The 20,883-nt window shown below is 45.8% G+C and overlaps 1 protein-coding gene across 1 annotated transcript in view; it reads left to right on the top strand.

The window, feature by feature from the left end:
* The window catches only part of LRP4 (LDL receptor related protein 4), a 43,865-nt gene extending 26,069 nt beyond the window's left edge, over positions 1-17,796 (top strand). The window contains exons 14-38 of the mRNA XM_009813784.2: positions 119-336; positions 670-846; positions 1,425-1,547; positions 2,267-2,475; positions 3,090-3,171; positions 3,792-3,897; positions 4,875-5,076; positions 5,405-5,594; positions 5,846-5,977; positions 6,654-6,794; positions 7,519-7,605; positions 7,818-7,989; positions 8,072-8,234; positions 8,478-8,703; positions 10,022-10,325; positions 10,661-10,879; positions 11,189-11,323; positions 11,597-11,705; positions 12,036-12,180; positions 12,708-12,821; positions 13,127-13,250; positions 14,241-14,308; positions 14,939-15,026; positions 15,558-15,699; positions 17,461-17,796. Coding sequence (XP_009812086.2) covers positions 119-336; positions 670-846; positions 1,425-1,547; positions 2,267-2,475; positions 3,090-3,171; positions 3,792-3,897; positions 4,875-5,076; positions 5,405-5,594; positions 5,846-5,977; positions 6,654-6,794; positions 7,519-7,605; positions 7,818-7,989; positions 8,072-8,234; positions 8,478-8,703; positions 10,022-10,325; positions 10,661-10,879; positions 11,189-11,323; positions 11,597-11,705; positions 12,036-12,180; positions 12,708-12,821; positions 13,127-13,250; positions 14,241-14,308; positions 14,939-15,026; positions 15,558-15,699; positions 17,461-17,796 — 4,012 coding nt within the window. The remainder of the gene's footprint in view (positions 1-118; positions 337-669; positions 847-1,424; positions 1,548-2,266; positions 2,476-3,089; positions 3,172-3,791; positions 3,898-4,874; positions 5,077-5,404; positions 5,595-5,845; positions 5,978-6,653; positions 6,795-7,518; positions 7,606-7,817; positions 7,990-8,071; positions 8,235-8,477; positions 8,704-10,021; positions 10,326-10,660; positions 10,880-11,188; positions 11,324-11,596; positions 11,706-12,035; positions 12,181-12,707; positions 12,822-13,126; positions 13,251-14,240; positions 14,309-14,938; positions 15,027-15,557; positions 15,700-17,460) is intronic.
* Positions 17,797-20,883: the final 3,087 nt, after the last annotated feature.

The raw sequence follows: 20,883 nt of genomic DNA, 5'->3' as shown, positions 1-20,883 counted from the left end.
CATGGCTGTGACCCAGTCTCATGCTCAAGGTCACAGTGGTTTGCCCTGACAGGGAACGATGCTGGGTGCAGTGTGTGGGACATGAGTTTTCTAGCCTGTCTCTCCCTGTCTCCTCTAGCACTATCTACTGGACCGACTGGGGCAACACTCCCCGCATTGAGTATTCCAACATGGATGGCTCTAATCGGCGCATCATTGCGGATACGCACCTCTTCTGGCCCAATGGACTGACCATTGACTATGCAGGACATCGAATGTACTGGGTGGATGCCAAACATCATGTCATTGAGAGGGCTGACCTCGATGGGCGGAATAGGAAGGCTGTTATTAGCCAAGGTAAGTAACAGGGCTATGTACGGCAAGTGCTCTCTGCAGTACAGAAGACAGAGTAGCACACCGCTACTTTCAGAGCCACTGGCTCCTGCTTCTGTGCTTGTCTCCTGTTCTTTCACTGTGGGATGAATTCTGCCACCGCTGAGGGATGGGGTTCGCTATCCAGTCTTTGGTGAACAGGAGAGAGGAATTGTCTGTTACGTTAGTGTAAGTTGGATTTGAGCGGGTTGACTGTGGCAAGGCCTAAGGGGCGGTAGAAAGAGCTTTCCCTTGTCACCCTGCTAGCCTGAGTCCTGTTGGACCTGATTATATCCCTGTATTGAATGTCTATTACAGGCCTCCCGCACCCATTTGCTATCACCGTGTTTGAGGACAGTTTGTACTGGACAGACTGGCACACCAAGAGCATCAACAGTGCCAACAAATTCACAGGCAAAAACCAGGAGATCATCCGCAACAAACTCCACTTCCCTATGGACATCCACACACTGCATCCTCAGCGCCAGCCAGCAGGTAACTGCAGAGAGGGTAGAGACCCATGTGAGCCACTAGAAGACCTGCTGCCACCCACCACCCTGTAAAACAGGGAGATGGCAAGCCTGAACCCAGCATATCGACACATCCTCCACCTCCGTCCAGAGCTGCTGCAGAACTTGCCCCATCTGGCAATTAATTCAGTTGAGGTTCCTCAGCCCCGGTAGCCTGGTGTTAGGTGTTACCACAGCTCCCCCTGCTGACACGTGGGAGTGGAGGCTTTTCAGTAAGAAATACCTGTGGCTTGTTCATGCAAGAGCTGTTTCTGGAGGGAGAAAAAATTACAAGTGGGCAGTAGTAATGACTGACACCTCCCTTATTCCTCTTGAGTTGCCGTAGTTTGCTCTAAAAGTGGATTGAGTTAAATGCTTTATTTTAAAATTGAACCCTACAAATGAAGTTAATGCTTTAGTTTATATGTTTCCTTATTGTCAATTAACTTCTGGGTAGGCAAGTTATTTTATCCATGTGGTCTTGACGCCTCGACTGGTATTCTTTCTCTTTTCTTTACTCTTTGCTTTATGCGTGGTTGTATTTGTCTTTGGCTACTTGAGCAGGGAGAAACCGTTGTGGGGCCAACAATGGGGGCTGTACTCACCTCTGCCTGCCAAGCAGCAAGGATTACACCTGCGCCTGCCCCACGGGCTTCCGCAAGACCAGCAGCCATGCCTGCGCCCAGAGTAAGTGAGGTGGGACCACAGCCTGCATGCTCAGATGTTTAGTGGGTGGCAAAGGGTTGGCAGTGGGAGTAAGCAGCAGCAGCTGCTTCCGAGGAAATGCAGCTGGATAGACTGAGTTAGTAGTATTAAGGGCCCCACCAGAGGATGCTTCACCTTTTTTGATACATTCCCGTGTTCTGCATTTCCATTGCCCTCACTAGGCTTGATGCGGGGGGGGATACAGAGAAACTCCATCCTTGGGCCCTTATTTCAGGGCTGCTATTGGTGCCATGCTACCTGTCACAGCTGATTTTCCCTAAAAGTCCCATAGGAGCTGTGTCAGTGATGAACAAAAAATTCAGTCCTCTTGAATGCCACAGTTTCTCTTGGTTTGCAACCATGTGGAAGAATTAGGCTAATTGTTTCCTAGATTCTCAAGAGCTATTCTCAAATAGCTATTTGATTTTTGAGGGAGGTCCGCCATTCTTTGAAGACTATGGTTGACTTTGTTCCCTCGGCACTGGATACCCTCAGGAGACAGCTCCCTACTAGTCTGTTCCCCCCCCCCCCCACCCATGCCCCCTGGTGATATTTTGTTACCAGTAAAATCCTGGGCTCTGACCTGCCAGTGAGAGATGATGTAGGTGGTTAAGGTTGGCTATAGCAGGGAATTGTCTGTGTCTATCACTGTGTTGTTGAACTTAGAGAAATTAAAAGAAGACCTTTCGACCTTTGATCAGGTCTTGACAAGTTCCTGCTTTTTGCCCGAAGGATGGACATCCGTCGGATCAGCTTTGACACAGATGACCTGTCAGATGATGTCATCCCCCTTGCTGATGTTCGCAGCGCTGTGGCTCTAGACTGGGACTCTAAGGATGACTATGTCTACTGGACAGATGTTAGCACCGACTCAATCAGCCGAGCAAAATGGGATGGATCGAGCCAGGAGGTACAGTGTTAACTACGTGTGGAGGTCATCTAGCCAGGAGACTCCTTGATTTGAAGCCACTGGGATACACTGGCCTTCTAAGGAGCTGCGGTTCATGGTGGATTTGTTGTTCATTAGTTTGCCTAGTTCTGGCTCAGAAGAGCCCTGAGATCACTGAACGCTTCATACACAAGTTTGGTGTGCGTTCCTGCTTGTATGGAAAACCTTGAATTGGGACACGAAGCATGTTGTAGGCTGTGGTCAATTCCTTTGTGGTAGCCCTAAAATCTGAAAGGAAGAAATATTAAATTCTCTGTTATGTACTGCATTGGGAGCCATGATCCTTGAGAATGCTTTTTGCATATGCCCGTAGGCTAATGTTGCCATAAATGAGGGGAATAGAGTTCGAAGTTTGGAGTTGCAGTTTGAACAGACATGAAAAATAGATGTTTCTCCAAATGTAAGACTTATTTGAACTTCTAAGTCCTTAATGCTCTCTCTCGTATGGCATTGCTTTGCTTGGACTTTTGCCTTTTGAAAGTTAACGTTGTTTGTGAATGGGTAGTGCATTGGGCAAGTGTTTTTTCCCTGAGATCTAATCTCACTAAGGATCTTTTCTTTTTGTTTTTATTTAGGTTGTGGTGGACACCAGCCTGGAAAGTCCAGCTGGACTGGCAATTGACTGGGTCACCAACAAGCTATACTGGACTGATGCAGGTACTGGGATCCTCTACTTTACCTAGGCTTCTGTCTTCCTGAAAAAACAACTGGGTAGTTCTGTCTGTCTCATTCCAAATTTGTCTGTTTCTGTCTAGCAAAAAATGGAGTTTTATCTCGTGTGCTTCTAACAAAGTGGGATTTGAGGTGGAATACTTAGTTTAATTCTCTTTGCAGTATCCCTAGTACTAATTCTGTAGAAAGGTTTATAGTAGAAGTCCAGAACCACTGTTGTTTTGCTGCAGAGTTATGGCTGTGTGTGTTCAGGTATCTTCCAACAGTGTATCCTGGGGTGCAGCAGGTAGTATTTGGAGGATGTTCCCTGCTGGAGAGTCATAGTTCAGAGAGATGTAAGGAAGGTGATTCTTCTCTAGCTGTTCTCTCATGCCTACGTAGATACCTTGGGGGCTTAGGAAAGAGCTGGTTTATATTCATACAGGACTCGCATCAGTGACTTGAGAGATGTGATGGAAGGTGACACTTTGACTACCTATCTTCCAGCTATGAACAGAGATGGACGGAGGGGAAGAATGCATCGTTGTATGGATGTTTTTTGCCTTACTTCTTGCGATTCCAGACGTCTTTGATCTCTCTCTCATTCTCTCTCTTGGCTTTTGTAGGAACAGATCGGATAGAGGTCTCCAACACAGATGGGACGATGAGAACTGTTCTAATCTGGGAGAACCTAGACAGACCTAGAGATATTGTGGTGGACCCTGTTGGAGGGTGAGAGATTTTTTTCTTCTGGGATGACATGGCAATTCTTGCATGTCTAAAGTTGCTCAGGTTCTTTGGTTTTGTGCAATTGTCTTTCTCTCTGGTGCCATTGTTCTACATCCTGCCAAAGACTGAAATTAGAGACCTGATTTTGGATGCTAGTGGAACAAGATAAGTAGGGATAATTGCCTGTTGTGCTGTAGAGCTTGCAGGCTGGTGTTTTTCATTTGTTTATCCTGGGGATGTAATAACTAAAGATGTGGTACAAAAACATTGAGAATGAGGCCGTCTAGATCTTTTCTATTTCTTTATTTCACATCTATGTTGAATTTGTATTCAAGCTGTCTGTTTATCAACCAGAGTTCAGTCAGAAGGGTCTGCTCAGGTAAATTACTGCTGATCTCAAGCAAGCTGGAACATTAGTGGCCTCTTGGCTTCAGAGCACTGTGTCAGAGTATTGCAGGATCAACTGTGCCATGGAAAGCAAACCTGAGTAGGGTAACAGAAACAAATGGTTTCAATAATGGATTTTGCTTCTGAATCATAAAACCTTATGGAACTGGGGATAGGGTGGGCAGTAATAAGCTTGCCAGCCATTGCTTTAGAAGAGTTGAAGGTCTTGAATAAAAGTGTGCTATTCTTCCCTTGAGTGGCTTACTCAAAGACCACTGTAGCAAGAGTATAAAGGGCCAGTGGTGGGGACTGGTAAATAATTGATTAATTTTTAGACCTTGAACTTTTATCTTTAACTTTTTCCTCCATGTTGTAATTAGGCCAGCCCATGGGCAGTAGAAGGTATATAAATTTGAGTATGATCTTAGGTACATTACAAGAAGCCAAGGCTGGACATGAGTACAGTATTAGTCTAATGCTGCTTCCTGCTAGGGCCTGAAGGCACCAGTCTGTCTTGCTTCTCTGTAACACTGCTTGACCATAGCGGCAGTGAAGGAGTGCAGGCATTCACTTCTGTTTGGGCTTATGTTCAGGTTCATGTATTGGACTGACTGGGGAGCCAGCCCAAAAATTGAGCGTGCTGGTATGGATGCCTCAAACCGCTTGGTGATCATTTCCTCTAACCTGACATGGCCTAACGGCTTGGCCATTGACTATGAGTCACAGCGCTTGTACTGGGCAGACGCAGGGATGAAGACCATTGAGTATGCCAGTCTGGATGGAAGCAACAGGAAGGTAAGGAAGCCATCTTTGAGGAGGGAGTCTGGGAGCCTGAGGTGTTAAGTCCTAGAGCACAGAGTGCTGATGGCCCCTGCCTCTCTTTCCAGTTGAAAGTGAAATCTCCAAATCAAGACATGCTGAGCTGCTTTCACTGGGAGAGAAGAGCTCCCTTTCAGTTGCAAACTGTTTGTGAGGGAACCTCCTGTTGAGGGCTAACGTTGCCCCATCACTCTCCTTTTGCTGTGACTGTACACTATGATGCTGAGAGGGGGCAAGGGAAGCCTCTTTCCCTTAGTGACTTCTTAGTAATGTTTTTTGGGGGGGCTGGGGGTAATCTGACCAGGTGCTGATTGGGAGCAATCTGCCTCACCCCTTTGGACTTACTCTTTATGGCGAGAGAATCTACTGGACAGACTGGCAGGCCAAAAGCATCCAGAGCGCAGATAGAAGGACTGGGCAGGCTCGGGAAACGCTTCAGGACAATCTGGAGAATCTTATGGATATTCATGTTTTCCACCGGCACAGGCCACCAGGTACAGAGCTCGCCCCAAGCCACACTGAGCTGAGAGCTTGCTCAGGCTCTGGTATGTGGCACAGCTCTCTTGCAAGGAGCTGACCTGTCTGTCGGCCCTCAATGCCTTAAGTCTCTGGGTGGAATATGAGGGCATGAGAATAACTCTCAGCTTGGTATTCAAGGGCATTCTAGAATGCATTTCTATAGCTGTTGCACCCATTTTTGTGCCTGTGCTACTGGCTTACGAATTTCTCATCCTCTTTCCTATAGTACATACAGCGTGTGAAGTTAGCAATGGAGGCTGCAGTCACCTGTGCCTTTTGGCACCTCTTCCAAAAGGTTACAGCTGTACCTGCCCTACTGGGATCAACCTGCAGTCTGATGGCAAGACCTGCTCCCCTGGTGAGTCCTCTTTGTAGGATCCTCATTGCAGTTTTGTATCACAGCTACATTTTGCTCCTGCCTTGTTACAGAACAAAATTCACTTTTATGTGCTTATCTGCTTTATGCCTTGAAAAACCCATTTGATGCCTGTGACCTTCAATTTGAGTGGGAATTACTATGAAGAAACTCATTGGTAACTGGATTGATGCAGAATAATTTTTTTCTTGAAACTATGTTGGGCAACTAAACCGGATGTCACATTTTTCCCTATACTTTTGCCCTAATCTTGAGGTGGATTCTTTTGTAGCTACAAGGTTCTATATTCTTTAACAGGTCTGTACACATTCCTCCCATGGATCTTCTTTTGGAGGATTGTGAAAAGCACTTGGCTTCAGGCCATGGTACATCCACTTTTTCTCCTTAGCAGGAAAAATCTGACTTCTAATTCCTGTTTCTCACACATCAGCAGAAGTAACTCTTCTATGAGTGCACTCCTTTTCAACTTGGATGTAAGGAAGCATTCAGTAACTCTCAGTAAAACTCTTGTACCCAGATTCCCCATAAGCAGAGATCTGCGTGAGACTTCCCCTTTTCCACCAAAGTGGATGACATCTCCAGACTGTTCAATAAATGATGCCTACAGTTGACTGAACTTGTTCCTTGCTGATATCTTTCCATTTTCAACTCTCTGCAGGAATGACCAGCTTTCTGATCTTTGCCAGAAGGACTGACATCCGGATGGTCTCTCTGGATATTCCCTACTTTGCAGATGTTGTCGTCTCGGTTAATGTCACCATGAAGAACACCATTGCAATCGGAGTGGATCCTCGTGAAGGTCTGAACTTCTTAGTGTATCCCACTGTCTGAAAGGCAACAAGTGACTTCATATGTAAATGTCTGAGTAGAGACCCAGGCGCAGAGCTTACTGTAGGTTGTGAATTTGGGTAGGTTTTCTTTTTCTAGTATGTGCTGCAAATACTCCATTCCAATCAGGAAAGGAATGTCCTTGTAGGAAAACAGAGAACCCCAACTATGTGGAAAAAGCTGCCTGCTATATTGAGTAAGGTTTCTGTGCATTTTGGATTTAAGAAAGCTTTCCTCCTGCTGAAGCCTTTTACAGCAGTAGAGCTGAGACTCTGGCTGTTCATGGATACTAAACATCTGATGCTGTGCTGGATGTAAACCCACTGTTGTAAAATAAGGTAGATGATCTGATTGCTGTCCTCTGGGACATTTTGAGAAATCAGATACAGTACTCTACACTACTAGCTGATAATGTGTTATGTGTTCTCTGGCCTTGTGTAAATGTCAGAGTGTGAGAGCTCCTACATATTTTGGGGAGGATTGGAACAAGATAACTTGTACTGTTCTATCACTCCAGCTTAATAGTCTTGTGCTGCTGTTATTCCTGTGCAGTCAGATCTGTTTCGAATGGTGTAGCTGGTAGTCAGAGACCTGGATCTGTTTTTTTAAGGATTTTGCTGTTTGATTGTTAGGATTTGTTTTGGTTTGGTTTTGTTGTGGGATTTTTGTAAGTTTCTCTTTCTTCTTCCACCCAGGAAAGGTTTACTGGTCAGACAGCACACTGCGGAAAATCAGCCGGGCTGCCCTTGATGGCTCACAATTTGAGGACATCATCACTACAGGTTAGAGAGATTTTGGCCTGGGAGCCTCTCGCCTCCATGCAGCATGAAAAGAGAGATTCTCTGATACCCTGGTAGAACAATCTTTAAAATTTTGGTAGAAGGGCAAGCAAAGCCTAAAGCAACTGCCTGATGAGGTGCACAAGGGGAATACCAGAAGATCCTGACTAAGCTGGGAGATGAGCAATGACCAATACACTTTTCTGTTTTCTCAGGTCTGTTGACTACAGATGGGCTGGCTGTGGATGCTATTGGCAGGAAGATATATTGGACAGATACAGGAACAAACCGGATTGAAGTGGGCAACCTTGATGGCTCTATGAGGAAAGTCTTGGTCTGGCAGAACCTGGACAGCCCTCGGGCAATAGCTTTATACCATGAGATGGGGTTAGTGTTGTCAAGAGGCTATCTAGGGGTTAGAACAGGACTTCTGACCTCTGTTTCCATAATACTTCTGGCTTTTCCCCAGGTATATGTACTGGACAGACTGGGGTGAGAATGCCAAGCTGGAACGCTCTGGGATGGATGGCTCTGGACGTGTGGTGTTGATCAGCAACAACCTGGGCTGGCCTAACGGACTGGCAGTGGATAAGGCTGGGTCCCAGCTGCTCTGGGCTGACGCACACACTGAGGTCTGATTCTGTTCTTCAGCATTGTTTGTCATTGGGTCTTTGGTAGCCTGGAGGCTGTTTTGAAGTTCTTGAGCAAGCTGTCAAAAGAGCAAGGGGAACATAAGCTTTTCTGACAGTGTGGGCTATGGGGTGGGTGGACTTGAATAACATCACTTGCTTAGGTTGTTTCCCTCTTGATATAGTAACTGCTAGCAAGAGGATCAGTGTTTTGAGTGTGGGGCTGATGTTTACTTCTCTCTTCAGCGTATTGAGGCTGCAGATCTCAATGGTGCTAACCGCCACACCCTGCTGTCTCCAGTGCAACATCCCTATGGCCTCACTTTGCTGGACTCTTACATCTACTGGACTGACTGGCAAACTCGCAGCATTCACAGGGCTGACAAGGACACTGGTGCTAATGTCATCTTGGTGAGGGCAAACCTGCCTGGTCTCATGGACATTCAAGCTGTTGATAGGGCACGACCCCTGGGTGAGTTGTTAGGCTGCTCTCGGATCAGCGGGTGTCTGCGGTGACTAGGGGAGCCCTTCAGAGCTGTCACTGAAAAGCATCCTTTGGTGTAAAGCATGAGTGATAGAGTAACTTCTAAAAAATCAGCTTTTCTTTTCTTCTTCTCTCTTGTTTAACTATATTTGCATTTCTCCCTGTTTACCCAGCTTCATAGGTCTTGTGTTTGTTTATTATTGCATGCCTTTTGACACCCTTCATCCCATTACTTTCACTAGATTGCACTGACAACCTCATTCTCACACACAGCAGAGCCACTTTCTTAGGAGGACTGAATGAGTCATGCCCCATTAGGCTTCACCAGAGTCTACTGGCATTGGACAGTTTCCCTTTTTTAACTCCAAAAGGCACTAATTCCTCTTAAGTTAGTTGCTGAAACCTTATTTCAAGTTCTGGTCATTTTAGTTGCTCTTAATATATCATGCTCTCCAGCTACTCTGTGCCAGAGTCAAATTCGTCATGTTACCCTTTGGGGATCCTATACAACCCCATCTTGCCTCCTTGCTCCTCAGTGGGAGTTTTTGCTTTGCGCTGTGGCTTCGTTTCGGTGGAATTTCCCCAGTACATACTTCTACAGAGAACTGTGCTGCTTCTCCTGTGGCTACAAACAGCAGAACATCACTCTTGACAGTATAACTTTACAATATAACTTAAAGCTGTCATATCCCCATTGTCTTCTTCCCACTCCCTGCACCTGCCTTCTGGGCTTATTCCCTCCTAATAAATGTATGCTGTCTTTTTTTCAACTTTTTTAAAAAAAGAGAGATGACCCTAATACGTCAGGCACTTTCAGCAGGCTTCTCTGATGCCTTTGTTTACTTGCCACTGTGTGCAGCTAAGTTAAAACAGAAGCTTCTTTGTCAGCCTGGCCTCTGGTACATTGTCACGCTGCTTCCCCACAGGGTTGGATCTTTCTGTCAGCGTTACCATTTGCAGCAATAATAAAGCTAAACTGCAGTTGTGTGAATCTATCAGTATTTGGCTGTTCCTTTTTCCATGGGAAAACTATGCTTAGCAAGGAATGCAGGTCAAGATTTTGCTCCTAATGCTCCCCCTTCTTCTGTGCCTTCCTGTTCTCCTTGTCCAACCATGCCCATACCCACCATGAATCTTGGAGGGGAGGGAGGCAGTCTCTATGAAGGGCTGTAGGTTCCCAGCGAGGCTGAGATGGTAAGGATGAATTCAGCTGCTAGCAAGTTGTGCATGTATGTAGCCTTTAAAATAAAGCCTTGGTTTGTGGGACCACAGTGATCCTTAAACTATGCTTTCCCTATTTCTAAAGGCTTCAATAAATGTGGAGTTCGTAATGGTGGCTGCTCCCACCTTTGCTTGCCTCACCCCACTGGCTTCTCCTGTGCCTGCCCCACTGGCATCCAGCTGAAGAGAGATGAGCAGACGTGTGACTCTTCTCCAGAGACCTACTTACTTTTCTCTAGCCGTGCTTCCATCCGTCGTATCTCGCTGGACACCAGTGACCACACAGATGTGCACATACCTGTCCCTGAGCTGAACAACGTCATTTCTCTGGACTATGATAGTGTGGATGGCAAGATTTACTACACAGATGTATTTCTTGATGTCATCAGGTGGGTGCCAGTCATCTGCTTGGCCAGTGCCCAGGTCACCCACCTACTTGTGCTGGTCGTGCCACAGTGAGCTGTGGAGTGTGCCAATAAGTTGGGGAGACCGAGATGCTGGCAATACCACTACTTACACCTTGTCTTCGGTACGCAGCATCATGTGTATCGCTGAACTAAATGTTGAAGGTGTGTCTAACCTGCGGGAGACTATGGGGAAAAAGGTATTAGGGAGGTAGCAGTATGAAGTGGCCCTGTGGTTGATGGGGGTCACACATGGAGGTGTGAAGGCTTTCTGGGAGCTACCCGTTCCTCACTAGCATTTGTCATTGATTTCCATCCAGGCGGTCTGATCTGAATGGCAGCAACATGGAAACTGTTATTGGTCAGGGTCTGAAGACTACGGATGGCCTGGCAGTGGACTGGGTTGCCAGGAACCTCTACTGGACAGACACAGGACGCAATACCATAGAAGTAGCTAGACTGGATGGAAGCTCCAGGAAAGTGCTGATAAATAACAGCCTGGATGAGCCCCGAGCCATTGCTGTCTTTCCCAAGAAGGGGTAGGTATGGTATATTGGTGGGGCAGGGAGAAGGGCTGTGCAGAGCCAGATTAGAAGAGGAGGTTGTGGGAGGAAGAAGGGATGTGCCAGGTGAATCTGCAGGTACCAACAAGGGGCTGACTCTGACTGGCAGATGTAATCAGGCAGACAGTGAATTTGAAGGTTGGGCAGATAGCTGGGAGAAGCAAACTATAGACCACATGATCTTTTTTGAACCTGAAGAATCTGGCAGTTTAATTCATAACGAAGACTTTCATTAGGCTAAATGAAATGTTCTTTTCTTCTTACGCTTGCCTTTTATCTCTTCAGGTACCTCTTCTGGACAGATTGGGGTCACATTGCTAAAATTGAACGGGCAAACTTGGATGGCTCTGAACGTAAAATCCTGATTAACACTGACCTAGGATGGCCAAATGGATTGACTTTGGATTATGACACCAGAAGGTCAGGGACAGATTTTCTTATACTTGCGTAGGGTTAAGGGATGTAATGAATTTTTTCAGCCTTCTTAGCTTGGTTTATTGGAGCGTTGTGGGTTTGGTGTTGGGGTTGGTTGTTTTTTTTTTTTTTTTTTTGAGGGGGGTGTTGTGTTGTTTTTTTGTTGGGTTTTTTGGTTTTTGGGTTTTTTTTTTGTCTGATTCATCTTGGCTAGTGAATGACTAGAAAGTAAAGAGGGATTGTATAGATGGAAGTTCACCTCTTTCCCTGTTCCTCCAGGATTTACTGGGTGGATGCGCATCTTGATCGCATAGAGAGTTGTGATCTCAATGGGAAGCTACGGCAAGTGTTGGTCAGCCAGGTGTCACATCCCTTTGCTTTGACACAGGTAAGAAGATTTTCCTGCTGCCACCTTTCTCCCTGCTGTGTTGATGAGTTTGGACAGTGGAGCTTGGGGACAGGGAAGTGTTTATAGTCTGGGGAAACCAAGACAACTGAGGGGATAGTACTTAACTCTTCTGTGGAGCTAACAGAGGAAGTGTGTCTGAACTCCTGTGGGGTGTAGACAGTCATCTGCTTTATGATAAGAGGGTAAGGGTGGAAAAGGCCTTTGTTTGGGACTTTCTGCCACTGGGATGAGGTTTTTTATGGGTATCCTGTGTCTACGTGGCTAAACATGCTAATGGCTGTGATTTTTCTTTGCTGTCTCCCTGAGCAGCAGGATAGGTGGATATACTGGACTGACTGGCAAACCAAATCTATCCAGAGAGTGGACAAATACTCTGGGCGGAACAAAGAGACAGTCCTAGCCAATGTAGAGGGACTGATGGATATCATTGTGGTTTCCCCTCAGAGACAGACAGGTAAATAGGAGGACCTTGATTCAGGTAAATGCTAGTTGTAGACAAAAAGAAATCTGGTACCACTGTGCTACTGTGGATGTTGAGTGAGGTTGGCATTCTTTCTTATACTCAAACTGTTAATGCATCTTCCCTGGGCACATTCGTTGTCTGCCTGTGACGTTTCAGTCAAGTATGTCTTAAGTGTTCTGTTACAGCTTTGATTAGCAAATGTCACTTTCTGTGTTGTTCATCTGACATGGTGTTAAAACAGAAGAATGTGAGCTTTTTGGTTTTAAATCTGTGCAGCTGTGTTGACTGGGCTCCTGTCTAATGATTTCCAGTGCCTTCCTTTTAAGGCTGCCCTAATTCTACCAGTGTCTGGCTAGTGTCATCATTTTCTTAGCAGTCAGATGAAAGGCATGTGCCAGAGCATAGTAACTTGCTGAATTTCTAGAAAGTATCTCTGGCTGACCAGGAAAAAAGGTTGTTGCTCTGAGTTCCTACCTGGTCGTTTGCAATGTATTTAGAAAATTGTTTGTTCCTTTCAGGTACTAATGCTTGTGGAGTGAACAATGGAGGCTGCACTCACCTCTGCTTTGCCAGGGCTTCTGACTTTGTCTGTGCGTGTCCAGATGAACCAGATGGGCGGCCCTGTTCTACTAGTGAGTTTATTGAGTGTCACTTGGGTAGTAGCTTCCAGAAGTGAGCCACTCCCACTGCTTATGCAGTGGCAGTGGCAATCAGAGCATCTGAAGCTCTCCAGTGTATAAAAACTTACGCAGAGTCGTATACTGGAAGTAAGGCGGTTGTGAGCAATAGAGCCTTCTTCTGTCCTTTCTGCTGACGGACTGGGTTTCAGATGGGAAAGCTGCTCATATAGGCCATTTCAGAAACCCTCTATAGCTTACCAGACTTGTTCACCTGTCCCACAAAGTTGGGGTCCTGCTTAATTTCTCTGTTGTTCTAGTTCCTGGTGTGGTGCCCCCTCGTCCTGAACCCACCAGTATAAGTGAGAGAAGTCGGACACCACCTGGCAGAGGAGGTACCTCAACAACCAAACCTCTCACATCTCTGGAAGCAGTGGAAGGAAAGTAAGTGCTCTTGTTCTCTTGGAATTGGGGTGTGAAAGTCACAGCTTGTGCAAGGTGCAACATGGAAATCCCCTCTGGTTGTCATCATCCAAATGTACCTTTCCCTAGCCAAAAGAGGCTATTCCAGCTCCAGACTTCACGTGCATAGTGGGGAAAACCATTTTGACAAAGAATGCAGAACACTGTTGAGTTGGCAAGAGAGAGGTGCAGAGATCTTTCTGTCTGTTCTATTGAAATGTGTGTCTAGGCTGACTGTGCTGAAGTATTAAAATCCTCCTGAGACCATGTCATTCATTTGACTGATTTTTGAACTCCTGATATTAAGAACTTATTTCTGAGAGGAGGAGAGGGGAGTCTGTTGCTTTAATTCACTGAGACATCTCAGATCTGACCCAGACATCTGAGGAAGTGGTTCTGCCCTGGCCACAAAGGGACAGCTTGTTTGCGGCAGAACAGAACCTTTGCAGCTCTAACGTTAAAGTTAGAGTGCAGGTAGTTAAGAGACTTTTTTCTGCTAATACCCTACAGCCTGCTATTCCTGCTGCCCAGCAAAAAGTATGTTCTATGATATACGGCTGGGTTATTTACAAAGCAGAACTTTCACTTTGTTGAGTATGATGTATTGGACAGAAAAGGATCTTGGTGCTGACTCTAGGATGCTCTGATTTTTGCTTCAGCACTGATGCTGAAATTTGTGTTCAGATAGATAGATATATGCACCTATGTACCTGAGAGGTGAATCTAGAATGACTTGGATATAAAGATATTGCAGACCTATAATTGATATATGCATGCAGACCCCCCCTATATATATGTATACGGTCTTCTCTCCTCTGGATATAGAAGGATACTGAAGAAGAGAAAGGAAGGCTCCTGTTGTTGAACTGGAAATGGAAGGGATATCAGTACTAGTCTGTCCCATCCTGTCTTTTGATACCTTTGATACTCTTGATACTACTTTCAGTAACTAACTGTCCTTCTGTCATTCAGCTGCTCTGACAGAGATGCTAGGCGAGGCTTGTGTACCCATGCCAACGAGGCAGTGTTGGCAACCATGGGTGAGTTCCTTTTCTTTAACTCTTCTCCACCAAGGTTGTTCCTCCAGATGTGCGCAGGGCATTCAAGACCACAGTGCTGGAAACTCGAATTTCTGAAACTCAGACTTGAATTACTCGGATGCGCTCTGAGCAGAGCAAAGTGTGTCTAAGGATGAACATCAGTCATACGCATTCATTAGCCTTTATGGGGACTCTTCCAAATGACACTTTGGTCTGAAAAATAGTTCTGCTTCCTTTCATCCCGTACCTCATCCGTTGGGCTCTTCCCATTAATGATACTCTTCTTCACCATCCCTTTTGTGTTTAGTTGAGGATGGTTGACTAGGGTAGTTGTTTCACATTGCAGGAGTAACCTGTCAGCAGGGAGGTCTAACTCATCCTTATCCAACCCCATTACAAAGATCTTGATGCTCCTTGGTTTGCTGGGGTCTGGGTGGGAGGAAGGGTTATCATATGTTTCGTTTCATATGAAGGCAAACAAAACCCTCTGCTAAATCTTGGTGTGCTGACATTTTACTTTACATACTTCTGTGTGGTGGAAAACCTCTGCATTAGGCGTTACACCGAGATCAATATTATCCAGTGGAAGTTAAGGACAGTGCATAAATGACCCTTTCTGTTCACTTTCAGGAGAAGGACTGCATGTCAGCTACATCATTGGAGGTCTTCTCAGCATCTTGTTTATTTTGCTGCTTATTGCTTCTTTAATTATATATAGGTAAGTGATCTTTTTCCCCCTCTCCTGGGCGATACTAAAATCTAGGGTTGTAGGAGAAGAAAGCTCCTGAAAACACTTCATCTTTCTTTATTGTCATTTACAATCCCTTTGTTCTCCATTGGAAGCAGCATTTGATGATTTTATTTGTAAGGTTTGAGTCCTGTGCCTTAGAAGTGTTGGGCATGCAGTTCTATTATTTGAAGCCTTATTGGCTAAATCTTCGGCAGAGAGCTTATGAGTTATGGACCGGATGCGAGATAATTCATATCTCAGTACATGTGTGAGCTCATGTGCTTTCTGCCAGATAGGTTCACCAGTTACTGCCAGTATAGCTTTTGTGGTTACATGGCAGTGCTTTGCTGTCCTGGTAGCTAGTGAATGTACTGGTAGCTGAAGAGCCAGGTGAAGCCAGCATTCTCTGTCTTTAAGGGACAGTGAAGATTGCTGGAGCTTGCCACTTGCTGAGCACACAGGAACTTTGGATCCTGGCAGTAGGGCCCTGTGTCCTTTCTGACAGCTCTCTCCCCCTAGGCATAATAAGTCCAAGTTCACGGACCCTGGCTTGGGGAACCTAACCTACAGTAATCCCTCATATCGGACATCTACGCAGGAGGTGAAGATTGAAGCAATTCCCAAACCAACCATGTACAACCAGTTGTGCTATAAGAAAGAGGTAAGAGCTGCTACTAAGGACATGGGAGCCCAGCTCGAGCTGCTGTTGAGTATTACAGGCCTTAGTATGTGAAAATTTCACAACTTGTCAGCATTTACTTCTAGGACATGGGAGGACAGCTTCAGTGAATTGCTCAGACTCGTATGGAGATCAGCCAGCAGCACTTCTTCCCCAGTGAGCTGTAGTGAATTTGACCTGTCTTTAGCTCTCTGCTTCTTCCCCACTCCCACCGTGTCTTGTATTTCATTCGCATTGGGTGCTGGCCCTCGAAGTACAGGAGTCAAAGGGAATTGTCTTCCTTGGACACAGTCCTGGTTAGTGACTGTTGCACCAAGGTTGCTTTGAACATTCACCAGGGGAACCAGGCAGCCGGAAGGGGTTTGGTGACAAGAACGTGGCTCGTGGCTGTGCACTGCCTGGAAGGGGTGGGATAGGCAGAGAACTGGAGCCCTTATTAAATGGAGCATTTTAAAAGACTTGCAGAGGTCCGCCTTGTGTGCCACAGGATGGAGAGGGTTTAATATGATATCTTGCAGCACTTAGTTTCTCCTCTGTTTTCTCCTCAGAAGCTTTCTTATCACTCAGATAGCTTCTCATCTTCCCTCTTCTGATTTCCGTCCACATCCTCACGTCAGGTATCACTACTCTATGTGTTTGATCCTGCCTCCCTCACTCAAGCTCTGTTGTGTGGCTCAAGCACTGTCCCATACTAATTGCTCTTTCTTGTTTTTTCCCCTGCTTTTATGTCCTTAAACTAGCTCTACTGTCTGTCAAGAAAGTATAGGTAATTTTCTATGGCAGATCCTTTAGTCTTGGCTTTGGCTACTCATACTCAGTATGTGATATTTGAAAAAGATAATTTCTGTAGAACTATTTATGATAATCTGTTAATCACTTAGTTCCTCTAGCAGGGATCACAGACTTATGCAGAGGAGAGTTTTCCCTGGCTTTGTTTTTTAAAGGTATTATCCAATAGATTTCCCAAACTTCCCTGCCATTTTAGCCTTAATGTACTAAGGATGAGCCAGGATTATTTATCTGGGAATCTAAATCCTTTCCACTTTTTTCTTAGCTCTCCTGCTCCTAGATATATACCCACGCCCCCTCCGCTTTCTCCTCAGGGATAGATCAGATGTTCTAATGCTCCTTATTTGTCAGTAAGCCAAGTTAGACAGATTTTACTACTTTAATTTCAGTGTGGTCCCTTTAGCCTCTGATCATTTCCATTGTTTCCCTATAATCTCCTTCCCCTGTATCACTGTGAGAGTCGGACTCAACAGTGGTATTCCAGCATCCTTTCCTGAGAGGTGAATCTAGAATGACTCGGATATAAAGATATCGCAGGTCTAGAATTGATTCCCTGCCTACTTTTACCATGAAGTCTTCTGGCTGTTCCTGCTTCCCATTTTGTTTTTTTTTCCCCTTCCTTTTTAGGCTCAGTATTGTTCTTACTCCCTGCTGTCAGGGAATATATATAGTTGAATTAGAAGAGCCAGCTCATCCTCATTGCCCTTCCATGATTTGAAGGCTCCTGGAGTTTGGAATGAGAGCTCTTGCATGGAGGATTTGTGGGGAGGGGGTGAAGAGCTCAAGGGAAACTTAGAACGGGTTCTGCCATTATGACAGTCAAAGCCAGTGGCTGTTTACATGGAGGTCCAGCCTTTTGTCTGCTTCACTGTCTACGTTCCAACTCTGCTTTGCTCTTTGCCATATTTTTCCATAGATGTATTGGTTTTTTTCATTCCTCTGTCTGTTCCCTAGGCTGGTCCTGACCACAGTTACACCAAGGAGAAGATCAAGATTGTGGAGGGTATATGCCTTTTATCCAGTGATGATTCCGAGTGGGATGACCTTAAGCAGATTCGGAGCTCCCGAGGAGGGATCCTCCGGGACCACGTCTGCATGAAGACAGACACGGTCTCTATCCAGGCTAGTTCTGGTTCACTGGATGACACCGAAACTGAGCAGCTGCTACAGGAAGAACAGTCTGAATGCAGCAGTGTTAACACAGCAGCAGCCACTCCTGAACGGCGTGGCTCGCTCCCAGACACAGGCTGGAAACACCAACGCAAGCCCTCCACGGAGAGCGAGGTCTAAAGTACATGTGACTTTGGAAATCCTCGTACCCTCCCTAGCCTCTGCTCTGCACAAAAAAGACAGGACTCTGCCTGCTGGGCAAGGAAGGGCACAGAGACCAGCTTCTCCTTCGAGGGGCTCAGAGACTGTGACTGCCTTTCAGCAAGGAACTTGGGCTGCTGTGCTGTTGTGGTTGGAGAGGGAGGATGGGTGGGTTGGAACCCAGAGACCCTTTTGGCTCATTTTCACTGTCTGTGGTTTATTTATATGTTCCCTTTTCCTGGAAGCTGCCACGTTAACTTTTGCAGTGACTCCTCTGGCCTGAATCTGGTTCAGATTCTGTGTTCTCTGGCAACCTGCAAGTCCTGTGCCGCCCAGCTCACGGTCAATGCTCATGAAGAGAGCAGAGCTGCCTTGTTGCTAGCTCCTGGTCACAGAAGTTCCCCTAGTCATTCCAGCACTAGCAGCACTCTTTGAGGCTTTGTGTTGAGGGGTCTCTGACTTGAGAGAGGTCTTGGAATAGATGGGGTATACTTTGGGACTCAAGGGGGCACTGACAACATCATCAGGTCACCTTTTAAGGGCGTAAAGAGGGTAACCACAGTTGCCGTGGCTTGCTTCATGAGAGTGTCACTGCTTACTTTCCCGTCTGCTAGTAAAAACTTTAAGGAATGCTCAGATTGGAGCACTGTGTCTGTTGCTGGCAGTGGACACTGCTCCTGTTCTCCCCTTTCCTGTTAAAACATGTTTCTACTCTGGAAAAACAAGAATCAGCAAATGGCCCTTTCAGAACTGCTCCCTGTGGGTACTGGAGTCGGAGTGCTGAACTTGAGGAAAGAAGAGACTGGTATTGTTCTTCGCTCTACAGAGCTAATGGGAGGAAATGGATCTTGGCAAGACCTAAATTCTACTCTTGTCTTTGCATAACTGATACATAAAAAGAGAAGAAGAAAATTTGCTAAGTCCCCACCAGTCCCAATTCTGCAAGGTCCTAATTCTCTTGCCCTTTAGGACCTTTGATTACCAGTAATGAGGGAAGAGAGAGAATTCCTAGGTCGAGTCTTTCCCAGGGGAATGCTCAGTGCTGACAGTTAGGAATTGCTTTATTACTAGGCTGAGCCCATTTGACCTAGAATAGGAGACAATAATCAGGGAGCTGTAACGGCCATTTTAAATAGTTGTTTATCAGATAGAATTGCACTTTAAGCTCTTCTGTTACCACTAAATATCTCTCCTTGCAAAGTCATTTTTCCCATCAGCTGCATGAGCTTCAGTTGTTCTCTGGCCTCCATCTGTTTGTTCAGAGGGAAAAAAAGAGAAAATATCTCTTGATGCTTCTTCAAAAATGAGATTTATATTACCCCCTCAAGTCATATGGATACTACCATGGTAAAATATTAAGTGTTAAGCCAGATACTTGGAAGCAGAACTTCCCAGTGAAGAATTTTTCACAGCAGCCTCCGTAACCTCTTTATCTCCTGGGAAGAGGTCAAGTGCATTCCCACCTGTGGTGTAAAGAGAGCAAAGCGTACACTAGGGGTATGGCTTAGAGGCGTGGGGAGGGTGCGCCTCCTGTGCGATATTTTTTCCAGCTGTTAAAAAAAAACAAAAAGGAAAATCCTTTCTACTGTGCTTTAATCTTGTTCATATACTAACAGTCCTGCTACCCCTGAAAAACACGACAGTTGCCAGCAGGTTGGCTGTACTTTTTACAGCAGAGGTAGCTTTGCAGAAAGGGGAAGGTTGCGGCTTTGACCTGGTTAGGTGGCTTGAAACTCTGTCCACAGCTGCACCATGGGCTGACTGGTGTATATTCCTGTGGAAAATGAACTGGAGCTAAGGCTTGGAAATTTCCCTGTGTTAATGTGGGACTTCTCCCTACTCCCAGAGGGATTTTTTTTTTTAAATTAGATTTTTATTTAATTATTTATTTGATTGACTCCAGCCTGGGAAGCATTGTTTTTGTTGGGCAGAGGCACTTTTGGATTGAGGCGTGGACTCGACTGGGAACGGAGTGCGTGTCACTGGCACGGATCCTGCCTCATGTGGGGGCCAACACCAGAGGGCTCAAGCATAGGCAGAAGAATTGATTTGAACAGAAACCACGTGTAGGGGCAGGGGCATCAGAGCTGGCGTGAGAGGGTGGGTGGAGGAGGAAGGCTCCCGACTTCTAGGAAAGCAGGGTTTCTTTGGGTTGGTTTGGTTTTTTTGCCCCAATAGCTTATGTGAGTGTGCACCAAAATCCTGAGGTGGGACAGGGGCGAAGGGAAACGTCTGCCCAGACCTGTCACTTGAGGTTCAGTCAGCCTGTCAAAATAATCGCTGTCTGAGTCGCAAGTGCAGAATGGAAAGGAAAACCCAGTCAGTCTTTTCAACAGCTCATGGTGCTTGTGATCTCCACTTTGATAAATACTCTCTGCTGCTTCTTAGGAGGGACCCTGCACACTCCAGTCGAACAACCATTCATAACTGCTCTCTGCTCCCTTCCTCAAATTGGTTATGGTGAAAAGGAGCAACACAATGTCCCACAGTCTCTCCTCTACCAGTGAGGTGGGCAGAAATTTGTTTCTTTTTCCTGGAGACAGCCCCAGTGAGATGCTGCCTAGGGGGATGCATCATGGTTCCCCGTTCTGGGGAAGAGAAGACCCTTGTTGCACTTAGGATGTTAAGAATATAGAAAGGCCACTGGAGGATGATCTCTTGAGCACTGATTTACTGTGTAAAAAGCAAACCTCTCTCTTGTCTGTCCCGAGCTAACGTCAGTGATTTCCGTGTGTTCCTGTGTAATGGTTTTAACGTTACTCACTGGAGACATTGGACTTTCCGGATTTATTTAACCACTGTGTTCAGTATTTTAGGGGTTGATGATAATTTAATATAAATTTAGCTTTTCTTAACCACTCTGCCTGGCTTTTGGTTGTGACTCATGCATGTTATTTGGACTCTCCTTTGAACGAGGAGCTTCCAGACCTGTTTGCACAGAACCTCAACTTTGCTTCATTTGAGAGGAGCAAGAAGGTAGGAATGGATCTGGGTTCTTTCGGTAATTTGATTGTAACGCAGCTTTGAATCAAGGGCCAAATATCGGGGCGAATTCCTGCACACATG

This window comes from Gavia stellata, chromosome 7 (assembly GCF_030936135.1).
Source record: "Gavia stellata isolate bGavSte3 chromosome 7, bGavSte3.hap2, whole genome shotgun sequence".
Lineage (NCBI taxonomy): Eukaryota > Metazoa > Chordata > Aves > Gaviiformes > Gaviidae > Gavia > Gavia stellata.
Note: the sequence above shows the minus strand (reverse complement) of the source record. Positions and strands in the feature narration are given on the sequence as shown.